Below are 24,448 nucleotides of genomic sequence, written 5' to 3'. Positions count from 1 at the left end.
TATTCCATGCCTTCGATTATATCTTACAGTCATATAATTTTTTCATCATCGGGTTCCTTATGGCCTTAATGCACATACTCATAATAAATCACAAAATAAGGGTCTACAGTTTGCCCCCCACTTTGGCGAAAGTTGAAATCAATGCAAAAGTGTTGCTCAAGTTTTGTCAAAGTGAAACTCAATCTTCTAATGACTATGAAACATTGGCTATAAGGATCGAGTACATCTTGCTCGGTCGACATACTCTATATTATGAGACTAGCTACGGTCTCATAATCGTGATAACTGTGTCATGTGAAAATCGAGTGCATCTTGCTCTGTCGATACACTTTGAGTCGTGAGACTAGCTACAGTCTCATGATAACGGCAACTGTGTGATTTGAAATGTTGTGGATTCGTATTTAGGACTGCGGTCCTAAACTGCCTACATATCCCCCTCGCTATCCTGAGCAAAAATCAGACCCACTCGTAGTTCAACACTTGAAACTGTGGTGATGCAACATGTTGATGCATGTTCTTCTACGCCTTATACAACTATTCCATATGCCCTAAACAGCATTTAAGGACTTACCCAAAAAATCTATCATGAAATGTTGTGGGTTCGTATTTAGGACCGCAGTTCTAAACTACCTATGTATCCCCCTCGCTATCCTGAAGAAGAATCAGACCCCTTCGTAGTTCGACACTTGAAACTGTGGTGATGCATGTTTTTTTATGCCTTACACACCTATAGGTGACATGTTGACTCATTTCTCTTCCATGAACTCTATTCTCTGTGCCCTAACTTTTGCCTAAAATGTCCTTTTGGATTTTCATCTCAGTGGACTTGCTTTAACTTTTGCCTAAGCAGCCCTTTTAGGTTTTCCACCTAGCAAACTCCTTTTTTTTTTTTTTGAAATTAGATAATTGTTAGGGCATTCATATCAAGTACTTATCTTGTCATACTCAGAAGACATAGATTAAATCAAAACAGTGCAGTTCAATTACTTAATCATTTGATGTATCCCTCAAGACACAAGCATTCGTGATCATAATTAAATAAAATCAATTCCTAGTTAATGCAATAAAAACTTCTTTATTTATTCAGGTACACCATTACTCCCTCTTACATTTAGTTTTGCCAAATTCCTAACCTTTCAAAGTTAGAAATAAGCTTTATAACATGCTGAATGGCCTTTTCAGGTTTTCCATCTAGATCTTCTCTCATCTCTCCTTTTGCTTAGACCGCCTTTAACAGGTTTTCAATCTAGCATTTGTTTTTTACCCTTACTTTTGCCTAGACCGCCTTTTGTAAGTTTTCAGCCTAGTAGGCCTATCTCACACAAAGTACCGTTTGAGCCTGTCTAAGTTGACTGGTTATTGAAATTCATTCCCATCCAGATCTGATATTTTTACAGCACCGACCTTTTTAACTATGTATGGACTATCCCAATTTGGCTTAAAAGGGATGGGCTGAGCTTATTTCAAAACAATGTCTCCCTCTTTGATCTTTTTTGGCTTCACCTTCTTAGTAAAGGCCCTTGCTATCTTCCTCTGATAAGCCTACATATGATATAAGGTTCACATGCTCTTCTCATCAATCAAAGCTAGTTCTTCATATCTTTTCTGGGCCCTCTCATTTTCTGGGATCTTAGCTTCTAGTATCACTCTCAAGGATTTGACCTCTAGCTCAATAGGTAGCACTGCTTCAGTCACTAAAGAGAATGGGGTTGCCCCTGTGGATGTTCTTGTAGTAATGTGATAACCCCAAAGAGCATAACGGAGTTTTTCAGGCCAATTCTTATAGGTTTCAACCATTTTTCTCAGAATTGTTTTCACATTCTTATTTGCTGCTTCTACTGCTCCATTAGTCTGTGGCCTGTATGGTGAGGACTTGTGATGCTTAATCTTGAATTCAGTAATTAATTCTAAGAAATTACCTTTGAACTGGCTGCCGTTATCTGATACTATCTCATGGGGTACCCCAAACCTGCAGATCAAGTTTTTTCGCACAAACTCACTTATCTGCTTGGCCCCTACTACTTTATAAGATTCAGCTTCAACCCACTTAGTGAAATAGTCAATTGCCACAATGATAAATCTATGGCCATTAGAAGCCGTGGGAGAAATCTTCCCAATAATGTCTATGCCCCATATTGAGAATGGCCACGGTGAAGTCATATTATAGAGTTCACTGGATGGTAGGTGATTCAAATTCCCATGGATTTGGCAGTCATGGCATCTTTTCACAAATTTAGCACAGTCAGTATCCATAGTAGACTAGTAATAGCCCAATCTTAAAATTTTGCCCTTTAATGCCCTTCCGTTCATTTGAGGACCACACACTCCTACGTGTACTTCCTCTATTATCTGCTCAGACTGCTTTTTTATCACACACAAGAGCAATAGTCCTTCGAAGAACCTTTTGTAGAGTTGCCCCCCAGCCAAACTGAACTGAGTGGCTAATCTACGGATTGTAGCTCTATCCCTATTATTGGCTGACTGTGGATATTCTCTTACCTCTAAATATCTTCTTATGTCCTCATACCATTTCATCTCATCTTCTAGATCTAAATGTACTATTATTAACCCTTCATAGCATGGGATTCTACTCCTTATTAGGATAACTGGCTGGGTCAGCTTCTAATCGCCCTTCTCCCATAAGGATGCCAGCGTGGCTAGAGCATCAGCCCTCTGGTTCTGAGTTCTAGGCATGTGCTTCACAGTCATTTCCTCAAAGCTAAATAATAGTTTCTTAGCATACTCTAGGTATGGCCTCAACTTTTCTTCTTTCAATTCTCATTCATCTTTAACATGGGAAACCACTAGCATTGAATCTCCGAACACCTCCACTTTTTTAGCCCCAACAGCTATTAATGCCTCTAGGCCATAAAAGCAAGCCTTATATTCTGCAATATTATTAGTGGTTGGGAAACATAGCCTTTTTGACATTAACAATTGTTCTCCATTTGGTGCTTTCAAAACTACCCCTATACCGGCTCTGCTCTTATTCATGGCCCCATCAAAGTACATTTTTCATGGCTGGACCTCTACTAGCTTGAGACTCTCATCCGAGAAGGCTATTTCGACTTCTTCCTCCTCATTAACTGGATTTTCAGAAAGAAATTCGGCCACTACATGCCCTTTGATGGTTTTTCGAGTCTCATACGCAATATCAAATTCAGATAGTAGGATCAACCATTTGGCCAATTTTCCAACTAGCGCCGGTACTTCAAATAGGTACATTAAAGGATCTATCTGAGATACTATAATAACTCAATGGGTCTGAATGTAGTGCCTTAACTTTTTAGTTGCCCACTCTATAGCCAGATAGGTTCTTTCTATTAGTGAATACTTCTCCTCATAAGCAAGGAGTTTCTTATTGATGTAATAGATGGCTCTCTCCAGATTCTCTACTTGTTGTGCCAACATTGCCCCCAAGGCCATGTTTTCCACTGATAGGTAGAGGATTAGAGGGATGCTAGGGATAAGTGGTGACAAAATTGGTGGATTGCTCAAGTACTGCTTTATCTTTTCAAACGCCTTTTGACATTGCTCATTCCACACCACTGGCTAATTCTTTCTTAGTAGCTTAAAAATTGGTTCACAGGTAGTTGTGAGCCTAGCTATGAACCTACTGATGTACTGTAATTTTCCTAAGAAACCTGTAATCTCTTTTTCTGTTCTCAGGGCTAGTATCTCTTGGATTGCCTTCACCTTATCTAGGTCAACCTCAATCCCTTTCCTGCTGATCATAAGCCCTAATAGTGTGCCTAAAGTGACCCTAAATACACACTTGCTAGGGTTCAGTCTCAATTTATATTTGATGACCCTCTGAAAGAACTTCTCTAATGCCTCAAAATGTCTCTCCCTAGTTGGGGATTTTACTACCATGTTATCCACATATACTTCAACTTCTTTGTGCATCATGTCATGAAACAAAATAGTAGCCATTCTCTGATAAGGCGCACAACATTTTTTAGCCCAAAATGCATGACCTTATAACAATAAGTCCCCCATTCAGTGATAAAAGCTGTCTTTGCTTTATCTATCAAATCCATGAGGATCTGATTATATCTTGAAAAACCATCCATGAAAGAGTACATGGCCATGCAAGTAGCACTGTCAATAAGCACATCGATGTGAGGCAATGGGAAATCATCCTTAGGAGTAGCCTTATTCAGTTCCCTATAATCTACACACATCCGAACTTACCCATGCTTCTTGGGGATTGGCACAATGTTGGCTAACCACTTGGCATACTCAATTACCTTAATGAAATCAGGCTCAATGAGTTTTTTCACCTCTTGAACTATCTTTTCTTCCCATTTTGGCCTAAGCCGACGCTTCTTTTGTTTTACTGGCCTCATGTTAGGGTCTTTGGGGATCTTGTGCTATACTATGTCTCGATCAATTCCCAGCATATCTTTATAAGACTAGGCAAATGCTTTTTGGTACTTTATTAATAAGGCTATAAATTTATCTCTTTCTTTTTGGGTTAAATCTTCAGCTAACTTAATGTATTTACGATTATCTGGTGTACCCAAATTAATAGATATTGATTTTAATGCATTAACAAAAATAGATTCTAAATGATTATGAATGCTATGCGTGTAGCCATTAGGATGAACATTAAACAAGTAAGCAAAAAAAATGGTCATATTATCGCCATTAAGTACATTAGAAATAAAAATATAAGTATCACTACTATGAGCATTACAAAAGACAGACTCAAATTTAGGGGTGTAGGTCCAAGTGCTGGCTTCCATGCAGACCTTAACTTGATGGCACTAGCCTCCTGTTCTAATTCCTCATCATGTGGCAGCTCATGGTCATCAGTCCATGTAATTGCACCCTCCCTAATAAACTTGGTGGGCTTGAGTCCCTCTTCATCTTCAATTGGTTGATAGCCCAGCCCATATCTAGTGATCTGCCCCTTTATTTCTAGAAAAGTCACTAAGCCATTAGCTCATTTTCCCAGACCCATACCAGGAAAAAAATTCATCCCTTTCATCATAGTGGCCATCCTAGGGTCCATCCAGTCTTCATAGATCCCAGCAACTTAGAAACCAGACAATAGTGGTATCGAACCATCCACTTGCAGCATAGCTACTTCCCCATCTCTTTCAGCATTGACAGTTATTATACCATCTTGGTACGAGATCTTGATCTTTTGGTGGAGTGTAAAGGGGACTCCAAATAAGGGATGGAACTAGATTCTACCCAACAGTAAGGAGAATGTCATGGGGATGTCTAGCACAGTGAACTCAACTTCAGTTTTTATAAGCCCCACCTTAACCATAGTCTTGAATACCCCTGTCACTTTTCTCTTTGAATCATCATAGGCCCTAATAACCAGATCAGAACTAGTTAGTTTAGACATAGAAATTCCTAATTTTGGCAGAATCTTCATAGGGCATACGTTGATGGCCGACCCATCATCTATCATCACACAAGGCACTATCCACCCTCTAACCTCAGCAGTCACAAATAGAGCCCTGCTATGGTTTCTCCCCTCAGCTGGGAGATTATGATCAGAGAAAGTAATCTGACCCCTATCTTCTATAAGCATAACTTTGGCAATCTCTTCTGGAGTTATCTCTGTGGAAACTTTGAGTACACTCAGGGCCTTGGTCAATACGGTTCTGTGTTTTTCTGATGCCAATAGCAATTCCTAGACCATTATGCTAACCTGAGTCCTTTTCAATTGCCTAAGGAACTGATCATCTTCTTCAGCCAACACCTTGACTTTCCCTCTCACATCATCCTTCTCCATGGGTGAATCAGGATAATATCTACCACTCTTAGTCATGTGGCTCATCTTACTCTTTTCCTCTCTGTCGGAGTCAACCCAAACATCTAACAAACCTTCCTCATCACTGGAACTATCCCAGATATCAATTGTCATCATAGATCGAGGTTCATCAAGCTTTTTGATAGGTTGGATATGGTTGAGAATTGGGTCAGGGTCAATTAAGGTGGTAGAAATCATATAAAGTCCTAGTGGGGGTGGAACATTATGGTTGGGCATTGGGTTGGTGTGTGTGTTGGGTCAGTTTTCTGGGTCAGCTATTTTCTTAGCATCGATCAAGTCCTGAACTTCGTGTTTTAGCCGAAAACATCTATCAGTGTCATGGCCATGAGTGTAATGGAATTGGCAGTATAGGTTAGCATTGTAATTGGGTGGCAGTGGGTTTGGTAGTGGTCTAAGTGCCAAGGGTTGGAGGAAACCCCGAGCTTTGAGACACTCGAAGACTTTAGATAGGGGTTGGTTGAACTGAGAGAGCTTTCTAGGGGTGCAGGACACGGTTTAAACCTCAATGGATTTTTTTTTCCCAGTAATGTTGCCAGATGACTGGTATCCTCCCCTCTTGGGTTGATAACTCTTCCTTTCATTGTTCAATACATCCTCCACTAATACCCAGCGTCATATAGCTGTTCAAAGGTAGCTAAGAGATAATAACAAAGTTTCTCATAATAACTAGGCTACAGACTTTTTACTAACAATCGCACCTGATCCTTTTCAGTAGGCCTATTGGTCATCTTCATGGCCTTTTTCCTCCATCTCACTAGATACTCTGAAAAGGTTTCATTTGGTTTTTGCTTAATGGTCTCTAAGTCTCTCAGGGTAACATCTAAAGCTATATTATAGGAGTATTGTTGCACAAATCTCCTAACTAGCACCTTCCAATCTTTTCTCACAGTGGCTTCTAGCCCATGATACCATAAAGATGCAACCCCTTCTAGTGATATAGAAAAGAACTGAGAGACTTGGTTCTTAGTCAAACTAGTTATTTTCATGACTATCAAATAAGATCTGAGGTGGGTTTTTGGGTCACCAGTACCATTGAATTTAGGCAAATCATACATCTTGAATTTTTCAGGTAAATTTCCATCCATCTAGATGTCAAAGTCATCTATATCTAACATCCCCATTTCAGTAAATTCAGCTTGCCTTTTCACACTGGCCTGAAGTTTTTCTATCATCTCAGTAACAACTCTAATCTCCTCACTTGTCCCCTTTTCTTTCTTTTTGGCCTTGTCTTGGAGATAATCCTCTTCATCCCAAAGGTCATCAAAGGCCTTCTTTTTACCAGTCTCTTTTTCGGGCCTTTTCACCTGAATGTCACTTGGCCCACCCATCTCTAGCTTCTTCTCAAAGTTGGCCATGATTTTTCCTTCAATCTTAGCCATCTTGGCATTCAAAGCTTCCTTAAGCATCTATCTAAACATGACTTTAGTGTTTTCCATTTTAGTTTGTGTAGATGTGACTCTTACTAATCTCTTTCCCTCCCTAACCCAAGTGACCTCGTTAGAAGTCTTTCCGATGCATTCTAAAGCTATGTTTACTACAAGAGAAAAAAAAAATTATAAGGTTTTAACATCTTATGCGATGTATAAATGCAATGCATGAATGCATGAATATGCACTTTCATTTTTACCTTTGCCTTTACAAAACCAAAACTGAACCGTATTAATAGGACCAAAACCAAACTGTATAAACCAAACTAAGATCGAACCAAAGACTGAATAAAAAACCAAAAAGAATGTCTCCAAAATTGAATCTTTATCCCCTTATACCTTCAACTCTCACGTGTAGGGTAGGAAAAAAAAATTATATCCTATGCTATGGTACACTAGATGCACCAACAGGGGGTGGCCCAGGACGACCTTTCCTTTATAAATAAATGATTTGTATCCTTAAAGTTTAACCATAAGTAAGCATCCTATTGCTTAACATGGGTTTTAAAATGGACTTGGGCCTATACACACATTGGGTTTATGCATAGGCCTAGGTTCATCTTAACTACCACTAGAACTTATGGTTTGAACAGTAAGGATACAAATCCAGCATAATAAAAATCTATGGGGTACCTAGGGCTAAAATCAATGGCTTATGGGCTTCATTGGGTAGGAAAAGGGTCACCCATTCAAGAGCTTGTCCATTAAGCATAACGGCCAGAGCTGTGGCTCTTTTATATACTCGAAGGTACAGGCATGGGGTGTTAGCATTCACCTATTCATCATAGCTCTAGTAGAACCATGGTCTCCTTGGCTAGTACTAACGGGGCTAAAAGGGTAAGGGTGATCAGTGTGATAGTGTAGTGCAATGCAAAAAGTTTAACAGAGGAATAATATTAGACTAATAGAAACATGTTGGAGTAACTATCCATTTAATCCCCAGTGGACTCGCCAAACTGTAGGAGGGGGGCGTGAGACAAAATATCATCTATTAGAATTATATAAAATGCACCAGGTAATGCCCAGGAAAGATGGTGGAGTCACAATGGTCTTACTTAAGTACCACTTCCTTAGACAGCATTTACTAGACATGCACTTCATACAATCCTAATATAATCAAACCACTGGTAAGTTCTGTCTTCCCATAATAGTACCACGGTACTAAGGATTTATGCCACGAATACATAGATAGACAGGAATCGCTACCCAGGTAATAACCGAGACATATTCAGTATTTCTTCCTAGGGTCATGGATGGCAACTTACTCCTTGTAGAGTTTCCACAACCGTCATTACCATAGCCCAATGTCTAGGTTCAGGATAGTGGGTACGTAAGGGGAAGGTGTTAGGCACCCCCTTACGCCTAATCTAACCTCGTTAATTCGAGTGCCAATCCTCTACTAATATTTTTAAAAGTCTTGTTTATTATTCCTTTATTAAACTTCATCCTAAAAAAATGCAATTCTAATCCTACACACGCAAGTAATTCATAAAAGGGTTATTGTTTATAAACAATTTTTATACACAAGTAATTCCTATTTATGGAGTTGCTAATTATTTAAATGATATTTACTAGATGATTAAAATTAATTTATTATTGAGAATTTAATTTACAAACAAATTCAATTTCAAATAACCATACGTTTCTATGTAACCTAATTAATTAATTTTCACCAAGTTACCCTAAGGATAATTGAACTAAGTTAATTATGTACATGCGTAATTTATTCTAATATCACATAAGCCTAAACAATCACAACCTAATAAAGATTTCTAATATGCAAATTTATTTTATAATTACCAAGTATTAAATTAAATTTATTTTACATGCCAATGTTAGTTTAATTTACAAACAAGATTAATTTTAATTTATAAAGTATTTATTTAAATTAATTACATGCAAACGTCGGTTAAATTAAAAACAAAGTTAATTTTAATTTACCAAATAAAAATCTTATTATTACTACAATTTCATGCCAATGGTTATTCTAGGAATTTAGGATTACTTACTTGTTAGTAATTGCAGTTGCTATTGAGGCAAGCTACCCTTAAAAAAGGGTTTTCTCTTTTAGTATGGCAATGATATCCCTGGCTTACTCTCGTTTAGCTCCATGTAAGCTACACGTAAATGTCCTCTTTGGTACTTACCTTAGGACTACTTACTAATTTTGTTTGCAATAAAAAATAAAGAAAGTAAAGAAAAGAAGAAAATATTAAAAACAATTTATATTGGATTCTAACTCTATTATCCTAAAGGGTTAAGATTCCTAATTAGTTATAACTACCTAAGGGTCCACATCTTCTAACGTATTTTAAACACTTCATAATACTTCTTGAATTAAAAAAGCACAGAAAAAAAGATCAAATATCAATTAGAACCCAAGAAAATACTAGTACATGCATAAATATATAATTTTTAAATTCTAGTAGATTGACAGAAGTAAGAAATTTGATTTTTGAAAAATAGTTAGACAAGCCTAAAAATCATGAAAAAATTACACAAGATAGCCAAAATATCATACAATATCATAAAATTTATAAATCAAACAAAATCTAAGCCGAATGGTCTACACAAATTGTAACTTTTCCAGTAACAAAATCGCGCTACCTTTTTGTAAAATTCATAACTCATCAACCATAACAGATATGAATGCGAAACTAATTAGAAAAGATTCACAAGATTCCAAACTTAATTTTAGACACCAGATTTACACAAAAATACTAGAAAAAAGAGATATGGGCTACACAAGTCAGGCATCCTGCAAATTGGATTTTACAGGAACCCTAACTTCAAACAACCATAACTTACAAAATATTAAAGCTTTTTTAGTGATTCTTGAGCCTAAAATTAATAGAATTTCGTGTAGAATATGAATATAAGTTTCACAAATTTTTCACAGATTCAGAAAATAACAAAAAATAATAAAAATATGAGAGACAGAAAAAGGAATATGTACAGAGTTGTGTATCCCCTCAAATTAAACATGATTACATGATCTATATGAACATATAAAATAAATTAAAAACAAGGAACATAGAATTAAATATTACATAGCATAGATCTTCAAAAGAAAATAAAATAACTAGCCTTTAAGAAATATCGCTAGAAAGAAAGAAAAACTAAAGGAATTTTGGCTATTCTCTCTTTATTTTTATTTTTTTTTTGTCTTCTCCTCCACCTCCTTTCCTCCCTTCTTTATTTTTTATCAGTGAGGTATTTATAGGGTTTTGAGAGAGAGGTATGATAGGGTTTGGAGTCCTAGGGTGATAAAGTTTAGATAACTTAAATAATTAGGATTGCAGAATTTAGGTGAGACTGAGATATGGATGAGGTGTTTCAACCAATAGGAAGAGAGGGGAAGAGGAAGGCACCAATAGGAAGTGAGGAAGAGGTGTGGTAGGGTTTTGAGTCCTAGGATGATAAGGTTGTATAGGAGAGGGATAGAAAAAAAGATATTTTCTTATTTTAATTTTCAAAAAATAAATTAAATAGATCTTATTTAAAATTTCTAACTATGCTTTCTTAGACCCATGAGGCCCAATTAAACTCAATTAGATCCATTTAAGAACTATCCATATTAAATTTAAACAAAAAAAAAATTATTTAAATTAAATTAATTTTCCAAAAAAACATTTTATTTTTTTTTCAAGATCATGCCACGGAATTAATAATTCTGTTCCATGCCTCCAATTATATATTACAGTCATATAATTTTTTCATCATCGGGTTCCTCACGGCCTCATTGCACATGCTCATAATAAATCATAAAATAAGGGTCTACGGTGCAAAGTCTTATTAACATATGATACAACTAAATTGGTAACATATCAACAAGTATTAAGTGCAGTGGTAAGGTTCACTGGGAGAAAACTCAGATTCGATTATCAAAAAAGATATTATTGAGAGGTACAACTATGAACTCAAAAGAATTAATCTTTTATGTACTGTAAAACGAATATAGAGGGATATCCTGATAAATAAATAAAAAATTGCTAACATGGTAGAATACCAGAATATGATTAGAGTAGATCAACGAACGTGTCATGTCCTACTAACATATGATGATAGACATTGCTGAAAATGAAATTGCGTATTAGAGTATAAAGAACCACTTAATTCAATCTAAAAATTTTAGTTTACGGATAGTGCAAGAGTTTCAAATCCCTTAGACCCAGATGTTGTCTAAACTAGTTGTTAATTATTGTTAAGGAATGGTAATTAAAAGGCTAGAACTATGCAAGAGAATATTGCTCATCGATAATGGGATCCAAATTGCATATTGAGAGAAAGAGAAACAAAATTGAGTAGACAATGTGTTGGAATCAACTAAATTTGACTGTCTATAAACGGAACAAGAAGGAAGAGGGTGCCCCTGTGGAGATGAGAGAGAGTAGGGCCATCTAAACTAGAGTAGAATTTGACTAGTGCCATTTTAGAAGCTACGTTTCCCCAGCAACGCCCTCCCTAGGTTGACATTACTTGCTTGGTGTCCTCCTTTTCATGGCCTTTATGAAGATGCAAGTGTGCTTTCTTTATATATATATATATATATATATATATATATGTATACACTTTGTTTTGTGATGAATTGCCAAAGGGATCTAACCCCGAATCTTCAATGTCAAACATTGAGTCAAAGAGAAAAAAAAAAAAAAAAAAAAATGTATTTATTAGAAACTTAAACTATATTTTTTTTTATTGACCCTTATTTGAATTATTATATTTTTTTAATTAAGCCTTCTAATTTAAATTTTTGTTAACATAAAGTCCTAATTAAAAAGATCTACAAAAAAATAATAAAAATTATATAAAAAAAAACTAGTTGAATATTTGTGAATTTATAGAAATTCATGATTCTCTCTTAACTTGTATTCCAGGAGTGGCTAAGGGCTAGTTTGGTTCTGAAACCGATCAATGATTTCACAAACTTGAATTGGCTGATAATTGGAAGGGGAGGCTGGTTGTAGTTACTTTTCCATTGAACTTGAATCAGATTAGTATTGGAACCAACAGGTCAGTTCGTTGTCCGATTTGGTTTGAACTGCGAATTAAAGAAGAAAAGAAAATTTCGAAATTTAACCATTGGTTTGTCTCAACTTGGAATTGAGACTAGAACTTCTCTCAAATAGACTCGAAATCGTGAGAGACCAAAATCATGGAGAATCGGCCCCCTAATTCTATTCAAGTTCACCCCTGTCCACAAATCGAAACTGGCTCGTGGCCAAGCCTATTATGTACTCTCTTTGTCTCTCTCACTCTCGCACACATACACATCTAAAATCTCTTTTAACGACCTGTTTCACCTTCATATGTATAGAACTCATAAATGACTGCCCTTCTTTAGTGGAAAACCTTTGTCATTCAAATTTTCTTTATCTCTCTTTCTTTTCTCTATCTCTCAGAAATTGTCATTTGGATTTTCACTCTCTTTCTATTATGCACCATCAAATGTCTTTGGTTATCTTTATTGTTTCTTCTTCCTCCTCCAATCAAAGAAGAAACCATTATTTTGTCAATTATGAACCTCCTTGGCGCTGGCTGAGACTCAATGGCAATTTCTATAGTCAAATCCCTTGCCACCAATCCACCCACCTGGATAATGATATCAAAGGATCGATAAGCTTAATGATATCAAAGGATCGATAAGCTCCATTCATTCAGAAATCTAATGCCCTTGGCAAAGCTGTATTTGGGTTTCACAATCCAGTTTTCAGGCTTAGACTGCTGCTAGGGCTCAAGTAAATTTAATATCCCTAAAGCTTGTAGTAGGCCTTAATTTCTTGTCCTGAAACCTGTAGTAAATTAAAATAAATAAAAGACAGGCTTTAGAAAACAATTAATAGAGACCAACCAACATCTAGTATTGGATAAGTTTAAGTAAAGAGAGTGCTTAACACCTTCCTTCTCTTATAGTTACTATCCCAAACTTGTGTTCTTTATGCTATGATAGTGAAAAATAATAGACCTCTACTAGTTGCCCACCACATCCCTTTAAACTTGTCCGGATTATTATCCTTGGTGACTAAAATTAATCATCTGCCTGCCTGGCATACTCTCATGTACTATGGTAATGTTATCGAAAAATGACACTAAACTGGTTGGGGTTCAAAATGTCGCTCAAGATATAACAAACATTAATGCTAATAAGTAGAAATGAAAAACAAGTCAAGTTGAGCGAGTTTTAAGTTGGGATATTTCGGATTGCATGATGATTCGCGTTATATATTGGCTATTATACACAAAATATCAGGGTAATTTGCTGGTTGTGGGTTGTTTTGTGTAAAATATTTATATTTTAAAAATTAATATTTATTTATTTATTTATATATTGAGTTAAAATTTAAAAATTAAATTAAATTTAACATGTTAATTTTGAGATATCAAATTCACTTTCAATTTCATGAATCATTCAAATTTTATATGAATAATTAAAACATATAACATATTATTTTGAATCAAATAGATTAAATCAAATTAACAAGTTAATTAGATCAAAACATGACACCACTATCAATAAGCGAGGACATAATAAAGGAGTGGGTAATTCCATGATGGGTGGTTTCTTCTAGCACAAGAGCTCATGGTATAGCCTTTTTCATTGTTCAGTATAGTCATTAGGAACTAAAAAGTAATTAAGGGTAATTATGTGTATGATGATGATAGTGCAAATTGTCATTATCACTATCTTCATAATGCTAATGTCATGGCAAAGACCAAAGAATGTGGCTTTTAATGAGGGAAAGAAGAAAAAAAAAAAAAAAAGGAAATAACTTTCTCAAATATGAAAAATAAATTAAAGAAGGCATCTAAAAACAGTTAACACATCCTCTTCAATGAAGGGATTGAAGGGATGTATATGGGTGGCCCTTCTTTCTTCTTTATATGACATAATATCAACAATGGACCCCAAAATCCTTCAATCTTTTCAAACAACTAGAGAGATTGACACACGTGAGACCATACACAAAACTAAGAAACCTACACGCATGAAATTTTAACCAACAAATTTTGACTTGGGAGGGTTATGCTTGTCTATGTTTGGCCTCCAAAACAACCAACAAGCTCAGGCATACCAATCCCATCGAGGCTGATATATCAACAGGAGAACCAACGGCAACAAGACAAGACACGTGGCCGACATGCAAATCAAAGGAAGGCCCTTATAGAAGGAGAATATACCTAGATAGTGGGGAGAAGCATGATGAAGAATTGCACAGATGGATCTTTCTTTGATGGCCCCACATTTGAAACTACTCTTCTCTCTCTTTCTCAGTAGCTATAAGCAAAGGAGGGGAGGGGTCACTCTTATGAGCACACTTCCCACTTGCATTTTGCATGCTTTTTGTGAATTCAATCATAGAGCACCAATTTCAAGCTATGATTTTTTTCTTTTTTCCTTTTCTTTTTTTGTTTTATTAGAATTCAAGAAGTTTATCATAACATGGTATTGATATATTACCATGTTGACTAATCCCTGCCAACCACTTTCTCTCTCTCTCTCCTTGTGTCTTGGTGAGACAGAGAGAGATAGAGAGACTCCTTTTTCACTTGTTGGGTGCCTCGCTAGTGGCATGTGCAAGAGAAACCCACAAAGCCTCTCCTAATCTCTCTCTCTCTCTCTCTCTCTCTCTCTCTCTCTCAGTCTCCCTCTCTCTCTTTCTTTAGGCTTTCATGCGTGAAACAATTAAGGCATTTCTTTTGCCCATTTTGCTGGTTTACATCAGAAAGTGGAGCTCTCCCATGTCTGTAGCTCGCTTTCTCAAATATTTTGCAGCAGGAAGGATTAATTTGCAGCTTTGTTGATTTGTAAATGATTCTGATCACCAGAGATACTTCTGGTACGTTCTTTCTTTCCTTATATGCTAGCTCTTATATATATATATATATATATATATATATATATATATATATATATTCATGTATGTTTATTGTCCATGGATTTTGCATTAGTTTAATCTCATATTGATGGGGCTAATTCTGTTGGTTTTTGAGATAATTGGGGTGATTTGATTGACAGAAATCTGCTTGGCTTGTTATTATTGTCTCTTACTCAAACGCCAAGCACATGGACTCAAGGTTCTTTTTTGTTCTCTTATGTTATATGCAGATGCAGATTCTGCCATACTTTGCTACAGGATAAAAAAATATAAAAAAAGAAGAAAAAGAAAACTTTACCATGTGCTTTTATTAAAAATAAATGACTTTTTAAAAAATTCCATTAGAATATGGACAAGAAGAAAATTATAAAACATTTGTAGGACCTTAGTGGACAAGTTCTTTATCAATTTCAAAAGGGAATGTAGCATAAGTAACTAAATACCATAGGGGATTGAATCCAATTATATCCAAGTTTTTGAAGCCATTGATTCTGTTTTACCATTCTTCTATGATTGTTTGATAAATATGGTAGTGGGATCCAAGTATCTTTGAGAAAGAAACTTTACTATTTTCCTCTTAGGAGGGAAATCCTTTCAAGAGCTTTTCTTCCAGTACTTGATGCTGTGTCACATTATCACTAGTTTTTGCTTGACAGAACACTAGGTTAGATTTCAACCAATTAATGGTGATAAAGTCACCTGGAACAATAGCCCATTATATCTGGACCACCTAAAACTTGGGTATAGCCTCTCTCTCTCTCTCTTTCTATCTCTGTCTCTCTTTCTCTTTTATATGGAAGAGAGGAACTCATGTTTTCTTTGTCAAATTTAAATTTAACTATAGCAAATAATAATCCACTTATTGTATACTGTTCTTATCAGCAAATTAAAACTGGTGTCCTAAATTGGCTTAGCAATAGGTAGCATAAACTTGCTTCAAGGAAAGTGCAAGTAATTCTATTTAACAAAATCTATTATTAAAGTTATAAATATATTCTCTTCTTTTTTAAAATATTGTAATAATAATCAAATATTTATTTTATACTGCAAAAAATCACTATTCCTCTTTTCTTTTAAAAGTTTTTAATTATTTTGATACAATTTATTTTTATTGGAAATCGAATTCGAGATGTCGTATACCTAAAGCAAATATATATATATATATATATATATATATATATATATTTTATGAAAAGATCTTTCATTAAAACGATTATAATATCACTGAGCTAAATTTATGATAGTCTATACCACAAAGTAGATATATGCTTGTATAATTAGTGACAATATCTAAGTGATGTCCATTTCCTCTCTAAAAGGCGGGGTGACTTTAATTTTTTGATTTTTATCTGTATTTCTTTTGTGGTAGTCTATGTCTTTTTCTTCTTTGATGTTACTGATGTCCATGTTATTCCCATTTGACTTCAATTCATGCCCACCAAGCCATCTTTCCATAAACTCCTTCACAATTCCATTTCCTTCTTACAAGAATGGTTTCTTTTGTATTTTTATCAATTAATATCCAATACTATCACCATATTCAAGAACCAAAAGGGCAACCTATATGGTTTTTTTTTTTTAATTAATTATGAATTCAATTTCCCATTAGAGTTGGGCAAATTAGTTGACCTCTAAATCATACAATCCGGTAATAAGCTCGTTGCTTAAGCCTCTTTGATATAATTTAGTCTTTAGCATTAAATGGTAAAGATTCAACACTACAATGCTTTTAAGCTGTCTGCACTTGTGCAAGCAAATTAAAGATACCAAAAAGCACTAGTAAAGTGGCTACACAGACATCTCCATTATGAATCTGGCAGCTGCTTTGATTTGATTACAACTACAAAGGACAAGAATATTTTCAGTGGTAAATGAATGGTATCTTTTAACTTTCTTTTTCTCCTTGTATTTATTAAGAACAGGCCTGGCGTACGTAGTCTAAGAAAACTACTCATACTTTTCTCTAATTTTTCTCTATTTCTTCTTCCCCTAGTATGTACACCCTGGAAATATTTTTGAATTTATGTGAAAATAATTTCAGGTTGTTTATACCAAAAACACACTAAATGATATCTGGTATGCTTGCAAATCATAAGCTGTTAGCTAGATGATTATTTTTAAGTAAACACAGCTTAACTCGAAATCAATTACAGTTCATTGTAAATTGTTAGTTTAGGCTCATGGATTCAAATGTCATGTTAAATTAAGTTATTTTCTGTTGTATTTTGATCTAGTCTTTGGTGTTCAATTTGCTGTTTCTTTTGGTTCTTAGTGTTTTTAACTTTTGTTTAGGTATTTTTCACATAGCATATATTGTTCTAGGTTAAGTTCTTGAGGAGACCTGTTAGCTAAGACTTAGTTGGGTGGTTCATGCTAAGTTTTTTATCGACTTCTTTCATATTAATAAAAATTTTTGCTCATAAAAGAGAATTAAGCTCCTTTCTAAAAAATTTTCATACCATAGTGATTTGAGTAAGGTAATTCTATCAAATTCAATATCTCTATCACTTGAATAAGATGGAGTTCATACTTTAATGAGGCATAAGTGAAATTGGCAGCTTATAATCGTTTTGCATATGCAGAAATGATCTCTTATTTTCAGTTAGTTATAAGCAAGTGTCAGAATACAAAAGTAATTCAAGTAAAACTAAATTTAAGAATTATTTTGATTTATTTTTTATTGTAAAATTAAGTAGTTTAGATTTTTATTATTTAAGAAATTTAATCAGGATAGAATTTCAAATTTAGTGTTGAATCTATATTTCTAGTTAGATTAATTTAATATTTTCTTAGTTTGGAATTCCTAATCATAGTAGATTAAAAATATGCTATAAATATTCATATCATCTAGGTATTTTATTAGAGAGTTTATTATTGATACTAATAGCTGAGAAATAACAGAATTTAAGAGTTTTTATTTTTATTTTTATTTTTATTGTTTTTTCCTTTGGGTGTTATTTATGGCAAGAGCTTATGGTCCTATTTCCTTGTGACCCAGTGAAAATTAGCCAGAGAATTCAATATGAAATTCTTGGATTTCTCCTTATGAATGTTCTCTTCTCCTCCGTTGTTTCATTCGACCCATAAACATTTTCTTTTTCTCATGTTTTTTATATCCCTCACAACCCCCAACCACAACCACCCATATACCTTCCTCAACAGTCAACCCACCGCGTTGCCATCACCAAACCCTTACCTATCATTGGACGGCTTCCCCAATGTAACTCCAATCACTAGAAACAATTATTTAAGGGACAATTAAAGCTTGAATTTTGTTCTAGTGAGATTTTACGTGGGCTGAAATTTAAAGATTACAAGCTGCCAATAAATCTTATAAGGAACATTTAGATGATGTTTATTGTTTGAGAGATGCATATGGTAGACTGAATTTTGTTCTCTGACTTGAAGCATGGAAGAAGAAATATAAGTTGGAACAAGCATATTGGAAAAACTCCTTTTTTTTTTTTTAGCCATTAATAAGTTCTAACTATTTGGCTTATGATACTTGCTTGAATGTTCAATTTGAAGAAATGTGTCAAGAAAAAAATAAAAAGTGCTTGGACAGGATTGAAGCAAAGTTGGAAGCAATATCAAGGGTTTTTGAAAAACAAGAAGAGTAGCTTGATGAATATGAAGCTTTGATAGTTGAGACTTCACATGTTTAAATCGAAAATGATATATAAGGCGGAGTTGGAAAATTTTGAGTAACATATTTGAGAGAAAGAAGCTAATTAATGAGAATGAGAAAGAAAAGACTGAGAAATTGATCCTAGGGAAAGAAAAAAAGAAAAACAAACCATAGAGAAGACAAGGAAATAATAAAACTTTTCTATGGAGAAAATAGTGAAAATTGAAAATTTTATCCAATTCTTTTGTTCATGGTGAATTGAAGTGAAAAGTCTTTCAATTGTAATTGTGATTGATTTTATATGTTCAGATGTTCTCATGAATGTGAAGGAAATGATGGAGCTCTTTGTTTCACTCTTATTGATATTTTATTAGAGCTTTTTAATATTGATATTGTGAGATTTTTCTTTTTCCTTGTTAGTGTTCTTTTTAGTTCTGCATAATTAATTGCAAAGCTGGGGAGAGAGATTGCCCTCTCCTTGCACAAAAGGCATTTAATAAAACTTAATGTGAAACAACCAAAGATAAAAGGAGACTAAAGATGCATGGATTGTAGCATATATGATATATGTGCAGGGGCTACAAGCAAAAAAATTGATGCATCTACTTGTAAAGACTCTTCTATAGGATCTCCTTTGCTACTGCTCTTATCGTCCTGATCACTCTTCTTTTGTAGGTGAAAACTAGCTACCATCTTCCACCTCCAAAGTGCTTGTATAGGACTCTGAACAGGAAACCATGGTGAAGATGATGATGGAACCCTTGTTGGATGAAAAGTGAGGTAACAAGGCCTAGCTTTCGAATTCTTTGTTTTTTAGCGCTTCTCTATGCATTCTAAGGCTGTAGAGTATAAGGTGCTTGGCTAGTTTCTGACGATTCTCTTCTTATGCATCTTCCATTTCGTTGTTCTTGCTTCCTTTCTTGTTCAATCTGTTTGGATTTTGTTCTGCATATAAAGAAAGATATATAATTAAAGAAATACCTTTTCTGCTGAGACTAATTAAGCTAAATGTTTACTATAATGCTTCCTCGGTCACATAACTTACTTTCTCTTTTATAGGCCACTTTCTATTTTAAAATAGTAATTTATTTATTAATTTATTAATATATTCCTATTTAATAAACATTGATATATAAAATAATAAACTAATAAATAACTATTGTTTATAGGACTCGTGAAAAAGAATAATAAGACTATCTTTGTGGGACGGAGGGAGTAACATAAATTATTTAATTTTTAATAAAATAATATTTGTGGATGGTGTATTAGAAAAATAAAATAAAATTTATTGCTTTAACTATATTAATTACATTTTTATTTAAATTATGTGAAAATAGAAATAAGATTGTCTTTGTGGGTTGGAGGGAGTACTTTCCATGGCATTATCTGCTAATAATATACTTCCTTTCACAAAAATATGTTTACTTCTTTTTCACATGAATTAAGAAAATATAATTAATATATTGAAAGGAATAATTTTTTTATAGTGTTTTCCTAATATACGCTCCACTCATATTACATCATTAAAAGTTAAATAATTTATGTTACTTCCTTTGTCTCAAAATGATAGGCTTAAATAATTAATGTTACTTCCTTTGTCTCAAAATGATAGGCTTACTTTCTTTTTTTCATCTGTCCCATAAATAATAGTTTATTATTAGTTTACTAATATATCCCTGTTTAATAAGGATTGGAAAATTAAAGTTTGTTAGCTCTAAGAATAATTTAGTATAACATGGGATAGATGAAAAGGAAAGTAAATCTATCTTTTGTGAGACAGAGGGAGTATATTTTTTAATAATTAAGTTGTTGATATTAAGTTATAGATAGATTTTGATCCACAATAACTTTTTCTCAACAGTTGCTTCATCTGGTAATTAATGCAACTTCAAATTTTCTTGTAAAAAGTACTATCATTTTGAAATGGCCACTTATTTTTTTCTCCATGCATCACTTGATCTTTCAGGTAAGACTTGTAAGGGCAAGTTCCACTGTCCCGAAGTGAAGTTGCTTGTCAACTTTGAGGTAAAGAAAAAGAAAATTGCAAAAATGAAGTTTATGAAAATTGGATCTCGGCCAGATACCTTCTATACAGAAGAGGCTACTAGGTGTGTGCTTATTTATGCATCACCAACCTTCTATATCATTCAAAAATTCGCATATGAGCTGTATCTGATGGTGTTTAATTTGCAATGCAGGTCTGTGATTTCGGATGTACCCAGTGATCTTGTTATACAGATTAATAACATTAGTTACCTTCTCCATAAGGTATGAGAGTGATTATTCTGTGAATGCTTCCTATTCAGGTTTAAGATTTGCTTATTATATTGTGTCTTGGGTCTATGATAGACTGGTTCTAAGTAAGAAAATGCTTCCTATCTCATTTAAGGAAAGATAACCTTAATCATTATTGATTTTGCTGTTAGTTGCAGTTTACACTTCTTCCAAAGTGTGGCCTTTTGCAAAGACTATGTTCAGGTTCTGATGATTCAAGCACTATTACATTGAAGCTTCATGACATTCCGGGGGGAGAAGAAGCTTTTGAGTTGTGTGCCAAGTTTTGCTATGGCATAACAATCAATGTTTGTGCACATAATTTTGTACCTGCTTTTTGTGCAGCTAAGTTCCTTCAAATGACTGAATCGGTTGAGAAAGGAAACTTTGTTCTGAAACTCGAGGCCTTTTTCAATTCATGCATACTTGAAGGTTGGAAGGATTCCATTGTCACTCTTCAGACCACTGCAAAGTTGACTGAGTGGTCGGAAAACCTTGGAATCATCAGAAAATGCATTGATTCAATTGTCGAAAAAATACTTACCCCCCCTGCGAAGGTTGATTCAGTTATTGCTACAATGCATAGCTTACAACAAAGCAATTATTTGTTTCATTAATTACTAAAACTTTGCAGGAAAATAATTATTTTCTGCAGGTCACATGGTCCTACACTTATACCAGACCAGGGTACAAAAAGTCCCTGCAGTCTATCCCCAGGGATTGGTGGACGGAGGACATATCTAACCTTGATGTAGATCTCTTTAGATGTATAATCACTGCCATCAGATCAACATATATGCTGCCACCACAGCTTATCGGTGAAGCATTGCATGTATACGCCTGTCGTTGGTTACCAGACACTACAAGGATTAGAACCCCTGAGAGTTCAGTGTCTCAAACTGAAGATGTTTTTGAAAAGAGCAGAAGAATTCTTGAAGCCATTGTAAGTATGATTCCAGCAGACAGAGGATCAGTTTCAGTTGGTTTTTTACTAAAACTCCTGAGCATTGCAAACTACCTTGGAGCATCCCCAGTTTTGAAGGCAGAACTCATACGAAAATCTAGTCTGCAAATAGATGAGGCAACAGTGAGCGACTTAGTCTTTCCTTCACAGTCATCCTCCAGCCAGCATTTTTATGATATTGATTTGGTTGTGCCAGTAATAGAAAGTTACTTGATGCGATGGAGAAGACAACCACCTGAAACTGTGGAAAACACTCAACTTATTAGAACAATTAGAAGGATTGGAAAGCTTATTGACACTTACCTCCAAATGGTTGCAAGGGATAAGAACATGCCTGTATCAAAAGTAGTATCACTTGCTGAAGCCTTGCCAGATATTGCCAGGAAAGATCATGATAACCTTTACAAGGCTATCAACATTTATCTCAAGGTACGGTATTAAAAAACCATATAGATATCATATATGTTTTCCCAAATTCAAGTATTTTTCAAGCATACTATTTCATTTAAAAACAGGAGCATCCTGATCTAAGCAAGGCAGATAGGAAGCGTCTCTGCAGAAGTCTAGACTGTCAAAAGTTGTCTCCAGAAGTGCGAGCCCATGCTGTCAAGAACGAGCGACTGCCATTGAGAACCGTTGTTCAAGTCCTCTTCTTTGAACAAGACAAAGGTTCCAGGGCAACCGATCCTAGAATGCTAACCCAGGAGTTATTCCAAAGAGAGAAACAGATGCAAATATCCCGTGACGACCTAAATAAGCTACATTTAGGTGGAGACGAGCAATCTGTCAGTACAGAGGGATTGAGAAGAACTCCAGTGCTTGAAAGCAGCAGTAGAGATAATCAAAAAAAGAAGAGACTAGAAAAAAATTTACAGCAGCTTGAGATTGAAATAGAGGAAGTAGAGGCCAAGAAGGGGGCTAGAGAAGATGGAAGTTCTGGAAGCAAGTTGGATCCCAAGAAAATAATACAAAGCAGAAGTAGATCAGACCATGGCCGTGATAAAGGTAGGGAAAGATAACAAAATCAAGAGCAACCCATTTCTCTCCTTTCTTTTGTATTGTTGTAGTTCTGTTCTTTCTGTAAGAAATGTTTAATTTTCCAACTAGTTTCTCCATTTGTGTCAGTATATAGATTTTAGATCCCTTAGAAGCTTACAATTTTATTTATTTATTTCGTCTTGTTGTTGTAAGTTCATCTTATCGTCTGCTAAAAAATGGGATTTGCGTTGAGTGTTTCATCCACCTTGTTGGTCAAGTTAAAAGTTGTTGGAAAGTGGGAAATTCCCGTATCCAAGAACAAATAAACAAATTCATTTAAAATAAACATTGCTTTTAAAGTTGTTATTGAAAAAACCTTTATTAAATAGGTTAGTATGAGAGTATTAAAAATTCTTTGAAAATTAAATTTGATATATTTTAGTAATAATATATACGAAAACAAAAATAATAAAATAACATTTTTTAAATTACTTTTTTTAGTAATATCTAAAATAATTATTTTTTAAAAAACATTTTTTAACCTTAAAACTCAATGCTAAACAAGTCTAAAAATGGCTTAAGGTCTATACATTATATAACATTATTTTCGCTCCAAAAATCCTTGTTCATAGTATAGTAGCAGTGTTAGGCAGTCTTACAAATACTCACCGTTTTAAGGGCTTTATTGCTATTCTTCTCTTTCCTGTGTCCCATTGGAAAAAAAAAAAAAAAAAAAAATCCCTTATAGCATATAGTCACCATGTTTCGTTCCCTTTACCCACGCCATGCATGTGAAACGGCATCATTCAATCCCTTAACTCACCGTTTGTAGCCTTCCTTTCCTTTCCACTGCATACGTATGACACTTCCCTCCCATGATAGCTATAAGTCATCTTCCTCTTTCCGCTATCTTTGCTCATTTGTATGAACCTGTGGACTTCCCTTACTCTCTTTCCAACCGAATGTCCTTTTACGCCATATATGCTTCTGTACCGTTTTTCTCATTTTCTTGTACTAGCTCACCATTTCCTTAGACCGACTTTTGTACCCAATTTGAAGATCCTTACACTATGTTTAGACCATGCTTTTGTACCCAAGTTGAATATACTTACATTATGCTTTTGTATCTTCAACCTTTCACTCACAAGCTTACACTATGCTTTTGTAACTTCAACCTTTCACTCACAAGAATTTTTTCTTGATTGTTTACTTATACCATCTTAGCATTTTCTTACACCAGCTTGTGTGCCCATTTTTAAAATCCTTGCACAATGCTTACACCACGCTTTTGTACCCAAGTTGAAGATCCTTAAATTATGCTTTTGCATCTTCAAACTTACGCCCACAAACGTTACCTCTAGATTTGTTTATTATTATTTATGGTTTCTTCAGTGTTATATATAACACTAGTATTTCTTTTTGTAGTTTATTTCTTGTTCATTCCATTTCATGTCGTTAGGCATGTAGCCTTTCTTTTCCCTTTTTTTTTTTATTCTCTATTTCTTT

The 24,448-nt window shown here is 34.6% G+C and overlaps 1 protein-coding gene across 6 annotated transcripts; it reads left to right on the top strand.

Annotated features, from left to right (window-relative positions):
* The first annotated feature begins 14,569 nt into the window (after window positions 1-14,569).
* Window positions 14,570-23,206, top strand: LOC110635318 (BTB/POZ domain-containing protein At5g47800). 6 transcript variants are annotated; one of them, XM_058147139.1, is made up of 7 exons: window positions 14,570-15,059; window positions 15,239-15,297; window positions 19,402-19,506; window positions 20,693-20,994; window positions 21,159-21,557; window positions 21,656-22,393; window positions 22,480-23,206. In XM_058147139.1, exons 4-7 carry the CDS (start codon window positions 20,776-20,778, stop codon window positions 22,981-22,983), a joined length of 1,860 nt encoding a protein of 619 aa, XP_058003122.1. In that variant the 5' UTR covers window positions 14,570-15,059; window positions 15,239-15,297; window positions 19,402-19,506; window positions 20,693-20,775; the 3' UTR covers window positions 22,984-23,206. The 6 variants fall into 6 exon arrangements, with proteins under 6 accessions (XP_058003122.1, XP_058003121.1, XP_021640290.2 ...); XM_021784598.2 differs by lacking the exon at window positions 15,239-15,297 and having other exon boundaries at window positions 14,572-15,059; window positions 20,693-20,834; window positions 20,925-20,994; window positions 21,153-21,557; XM_021784600.2 differs by lacking the exon at window positions 15,239-15,297 and having other exon boundaries at window positions 14,573-15,059; window positions 20,693-20,834; window positions 20,925-20,994.
* Window positions 23,207-24,448: the final 1,242 nt, after the last annotated feature.

This window comes from Hevea brasiliensis, chromosome 5 (genome assembly GCF_030052815.1).
Source record: "Hevea brasiliensis isolate MT/VB/25A 57/8 chromosome 5, ASM3005281v1, whole genome shotgun sequence".
NCBI lineage: Eukaryota > Viridiplantae > Streptophyta > Magnoliopsida > Malpighiales > Euphorbiaceae > Hevea > Hevea brasiliensis.
Note: the sequence above shows the minus strand (reverse complement) of the source record. Positions and strands in the feature narration are given on the sequence as shown.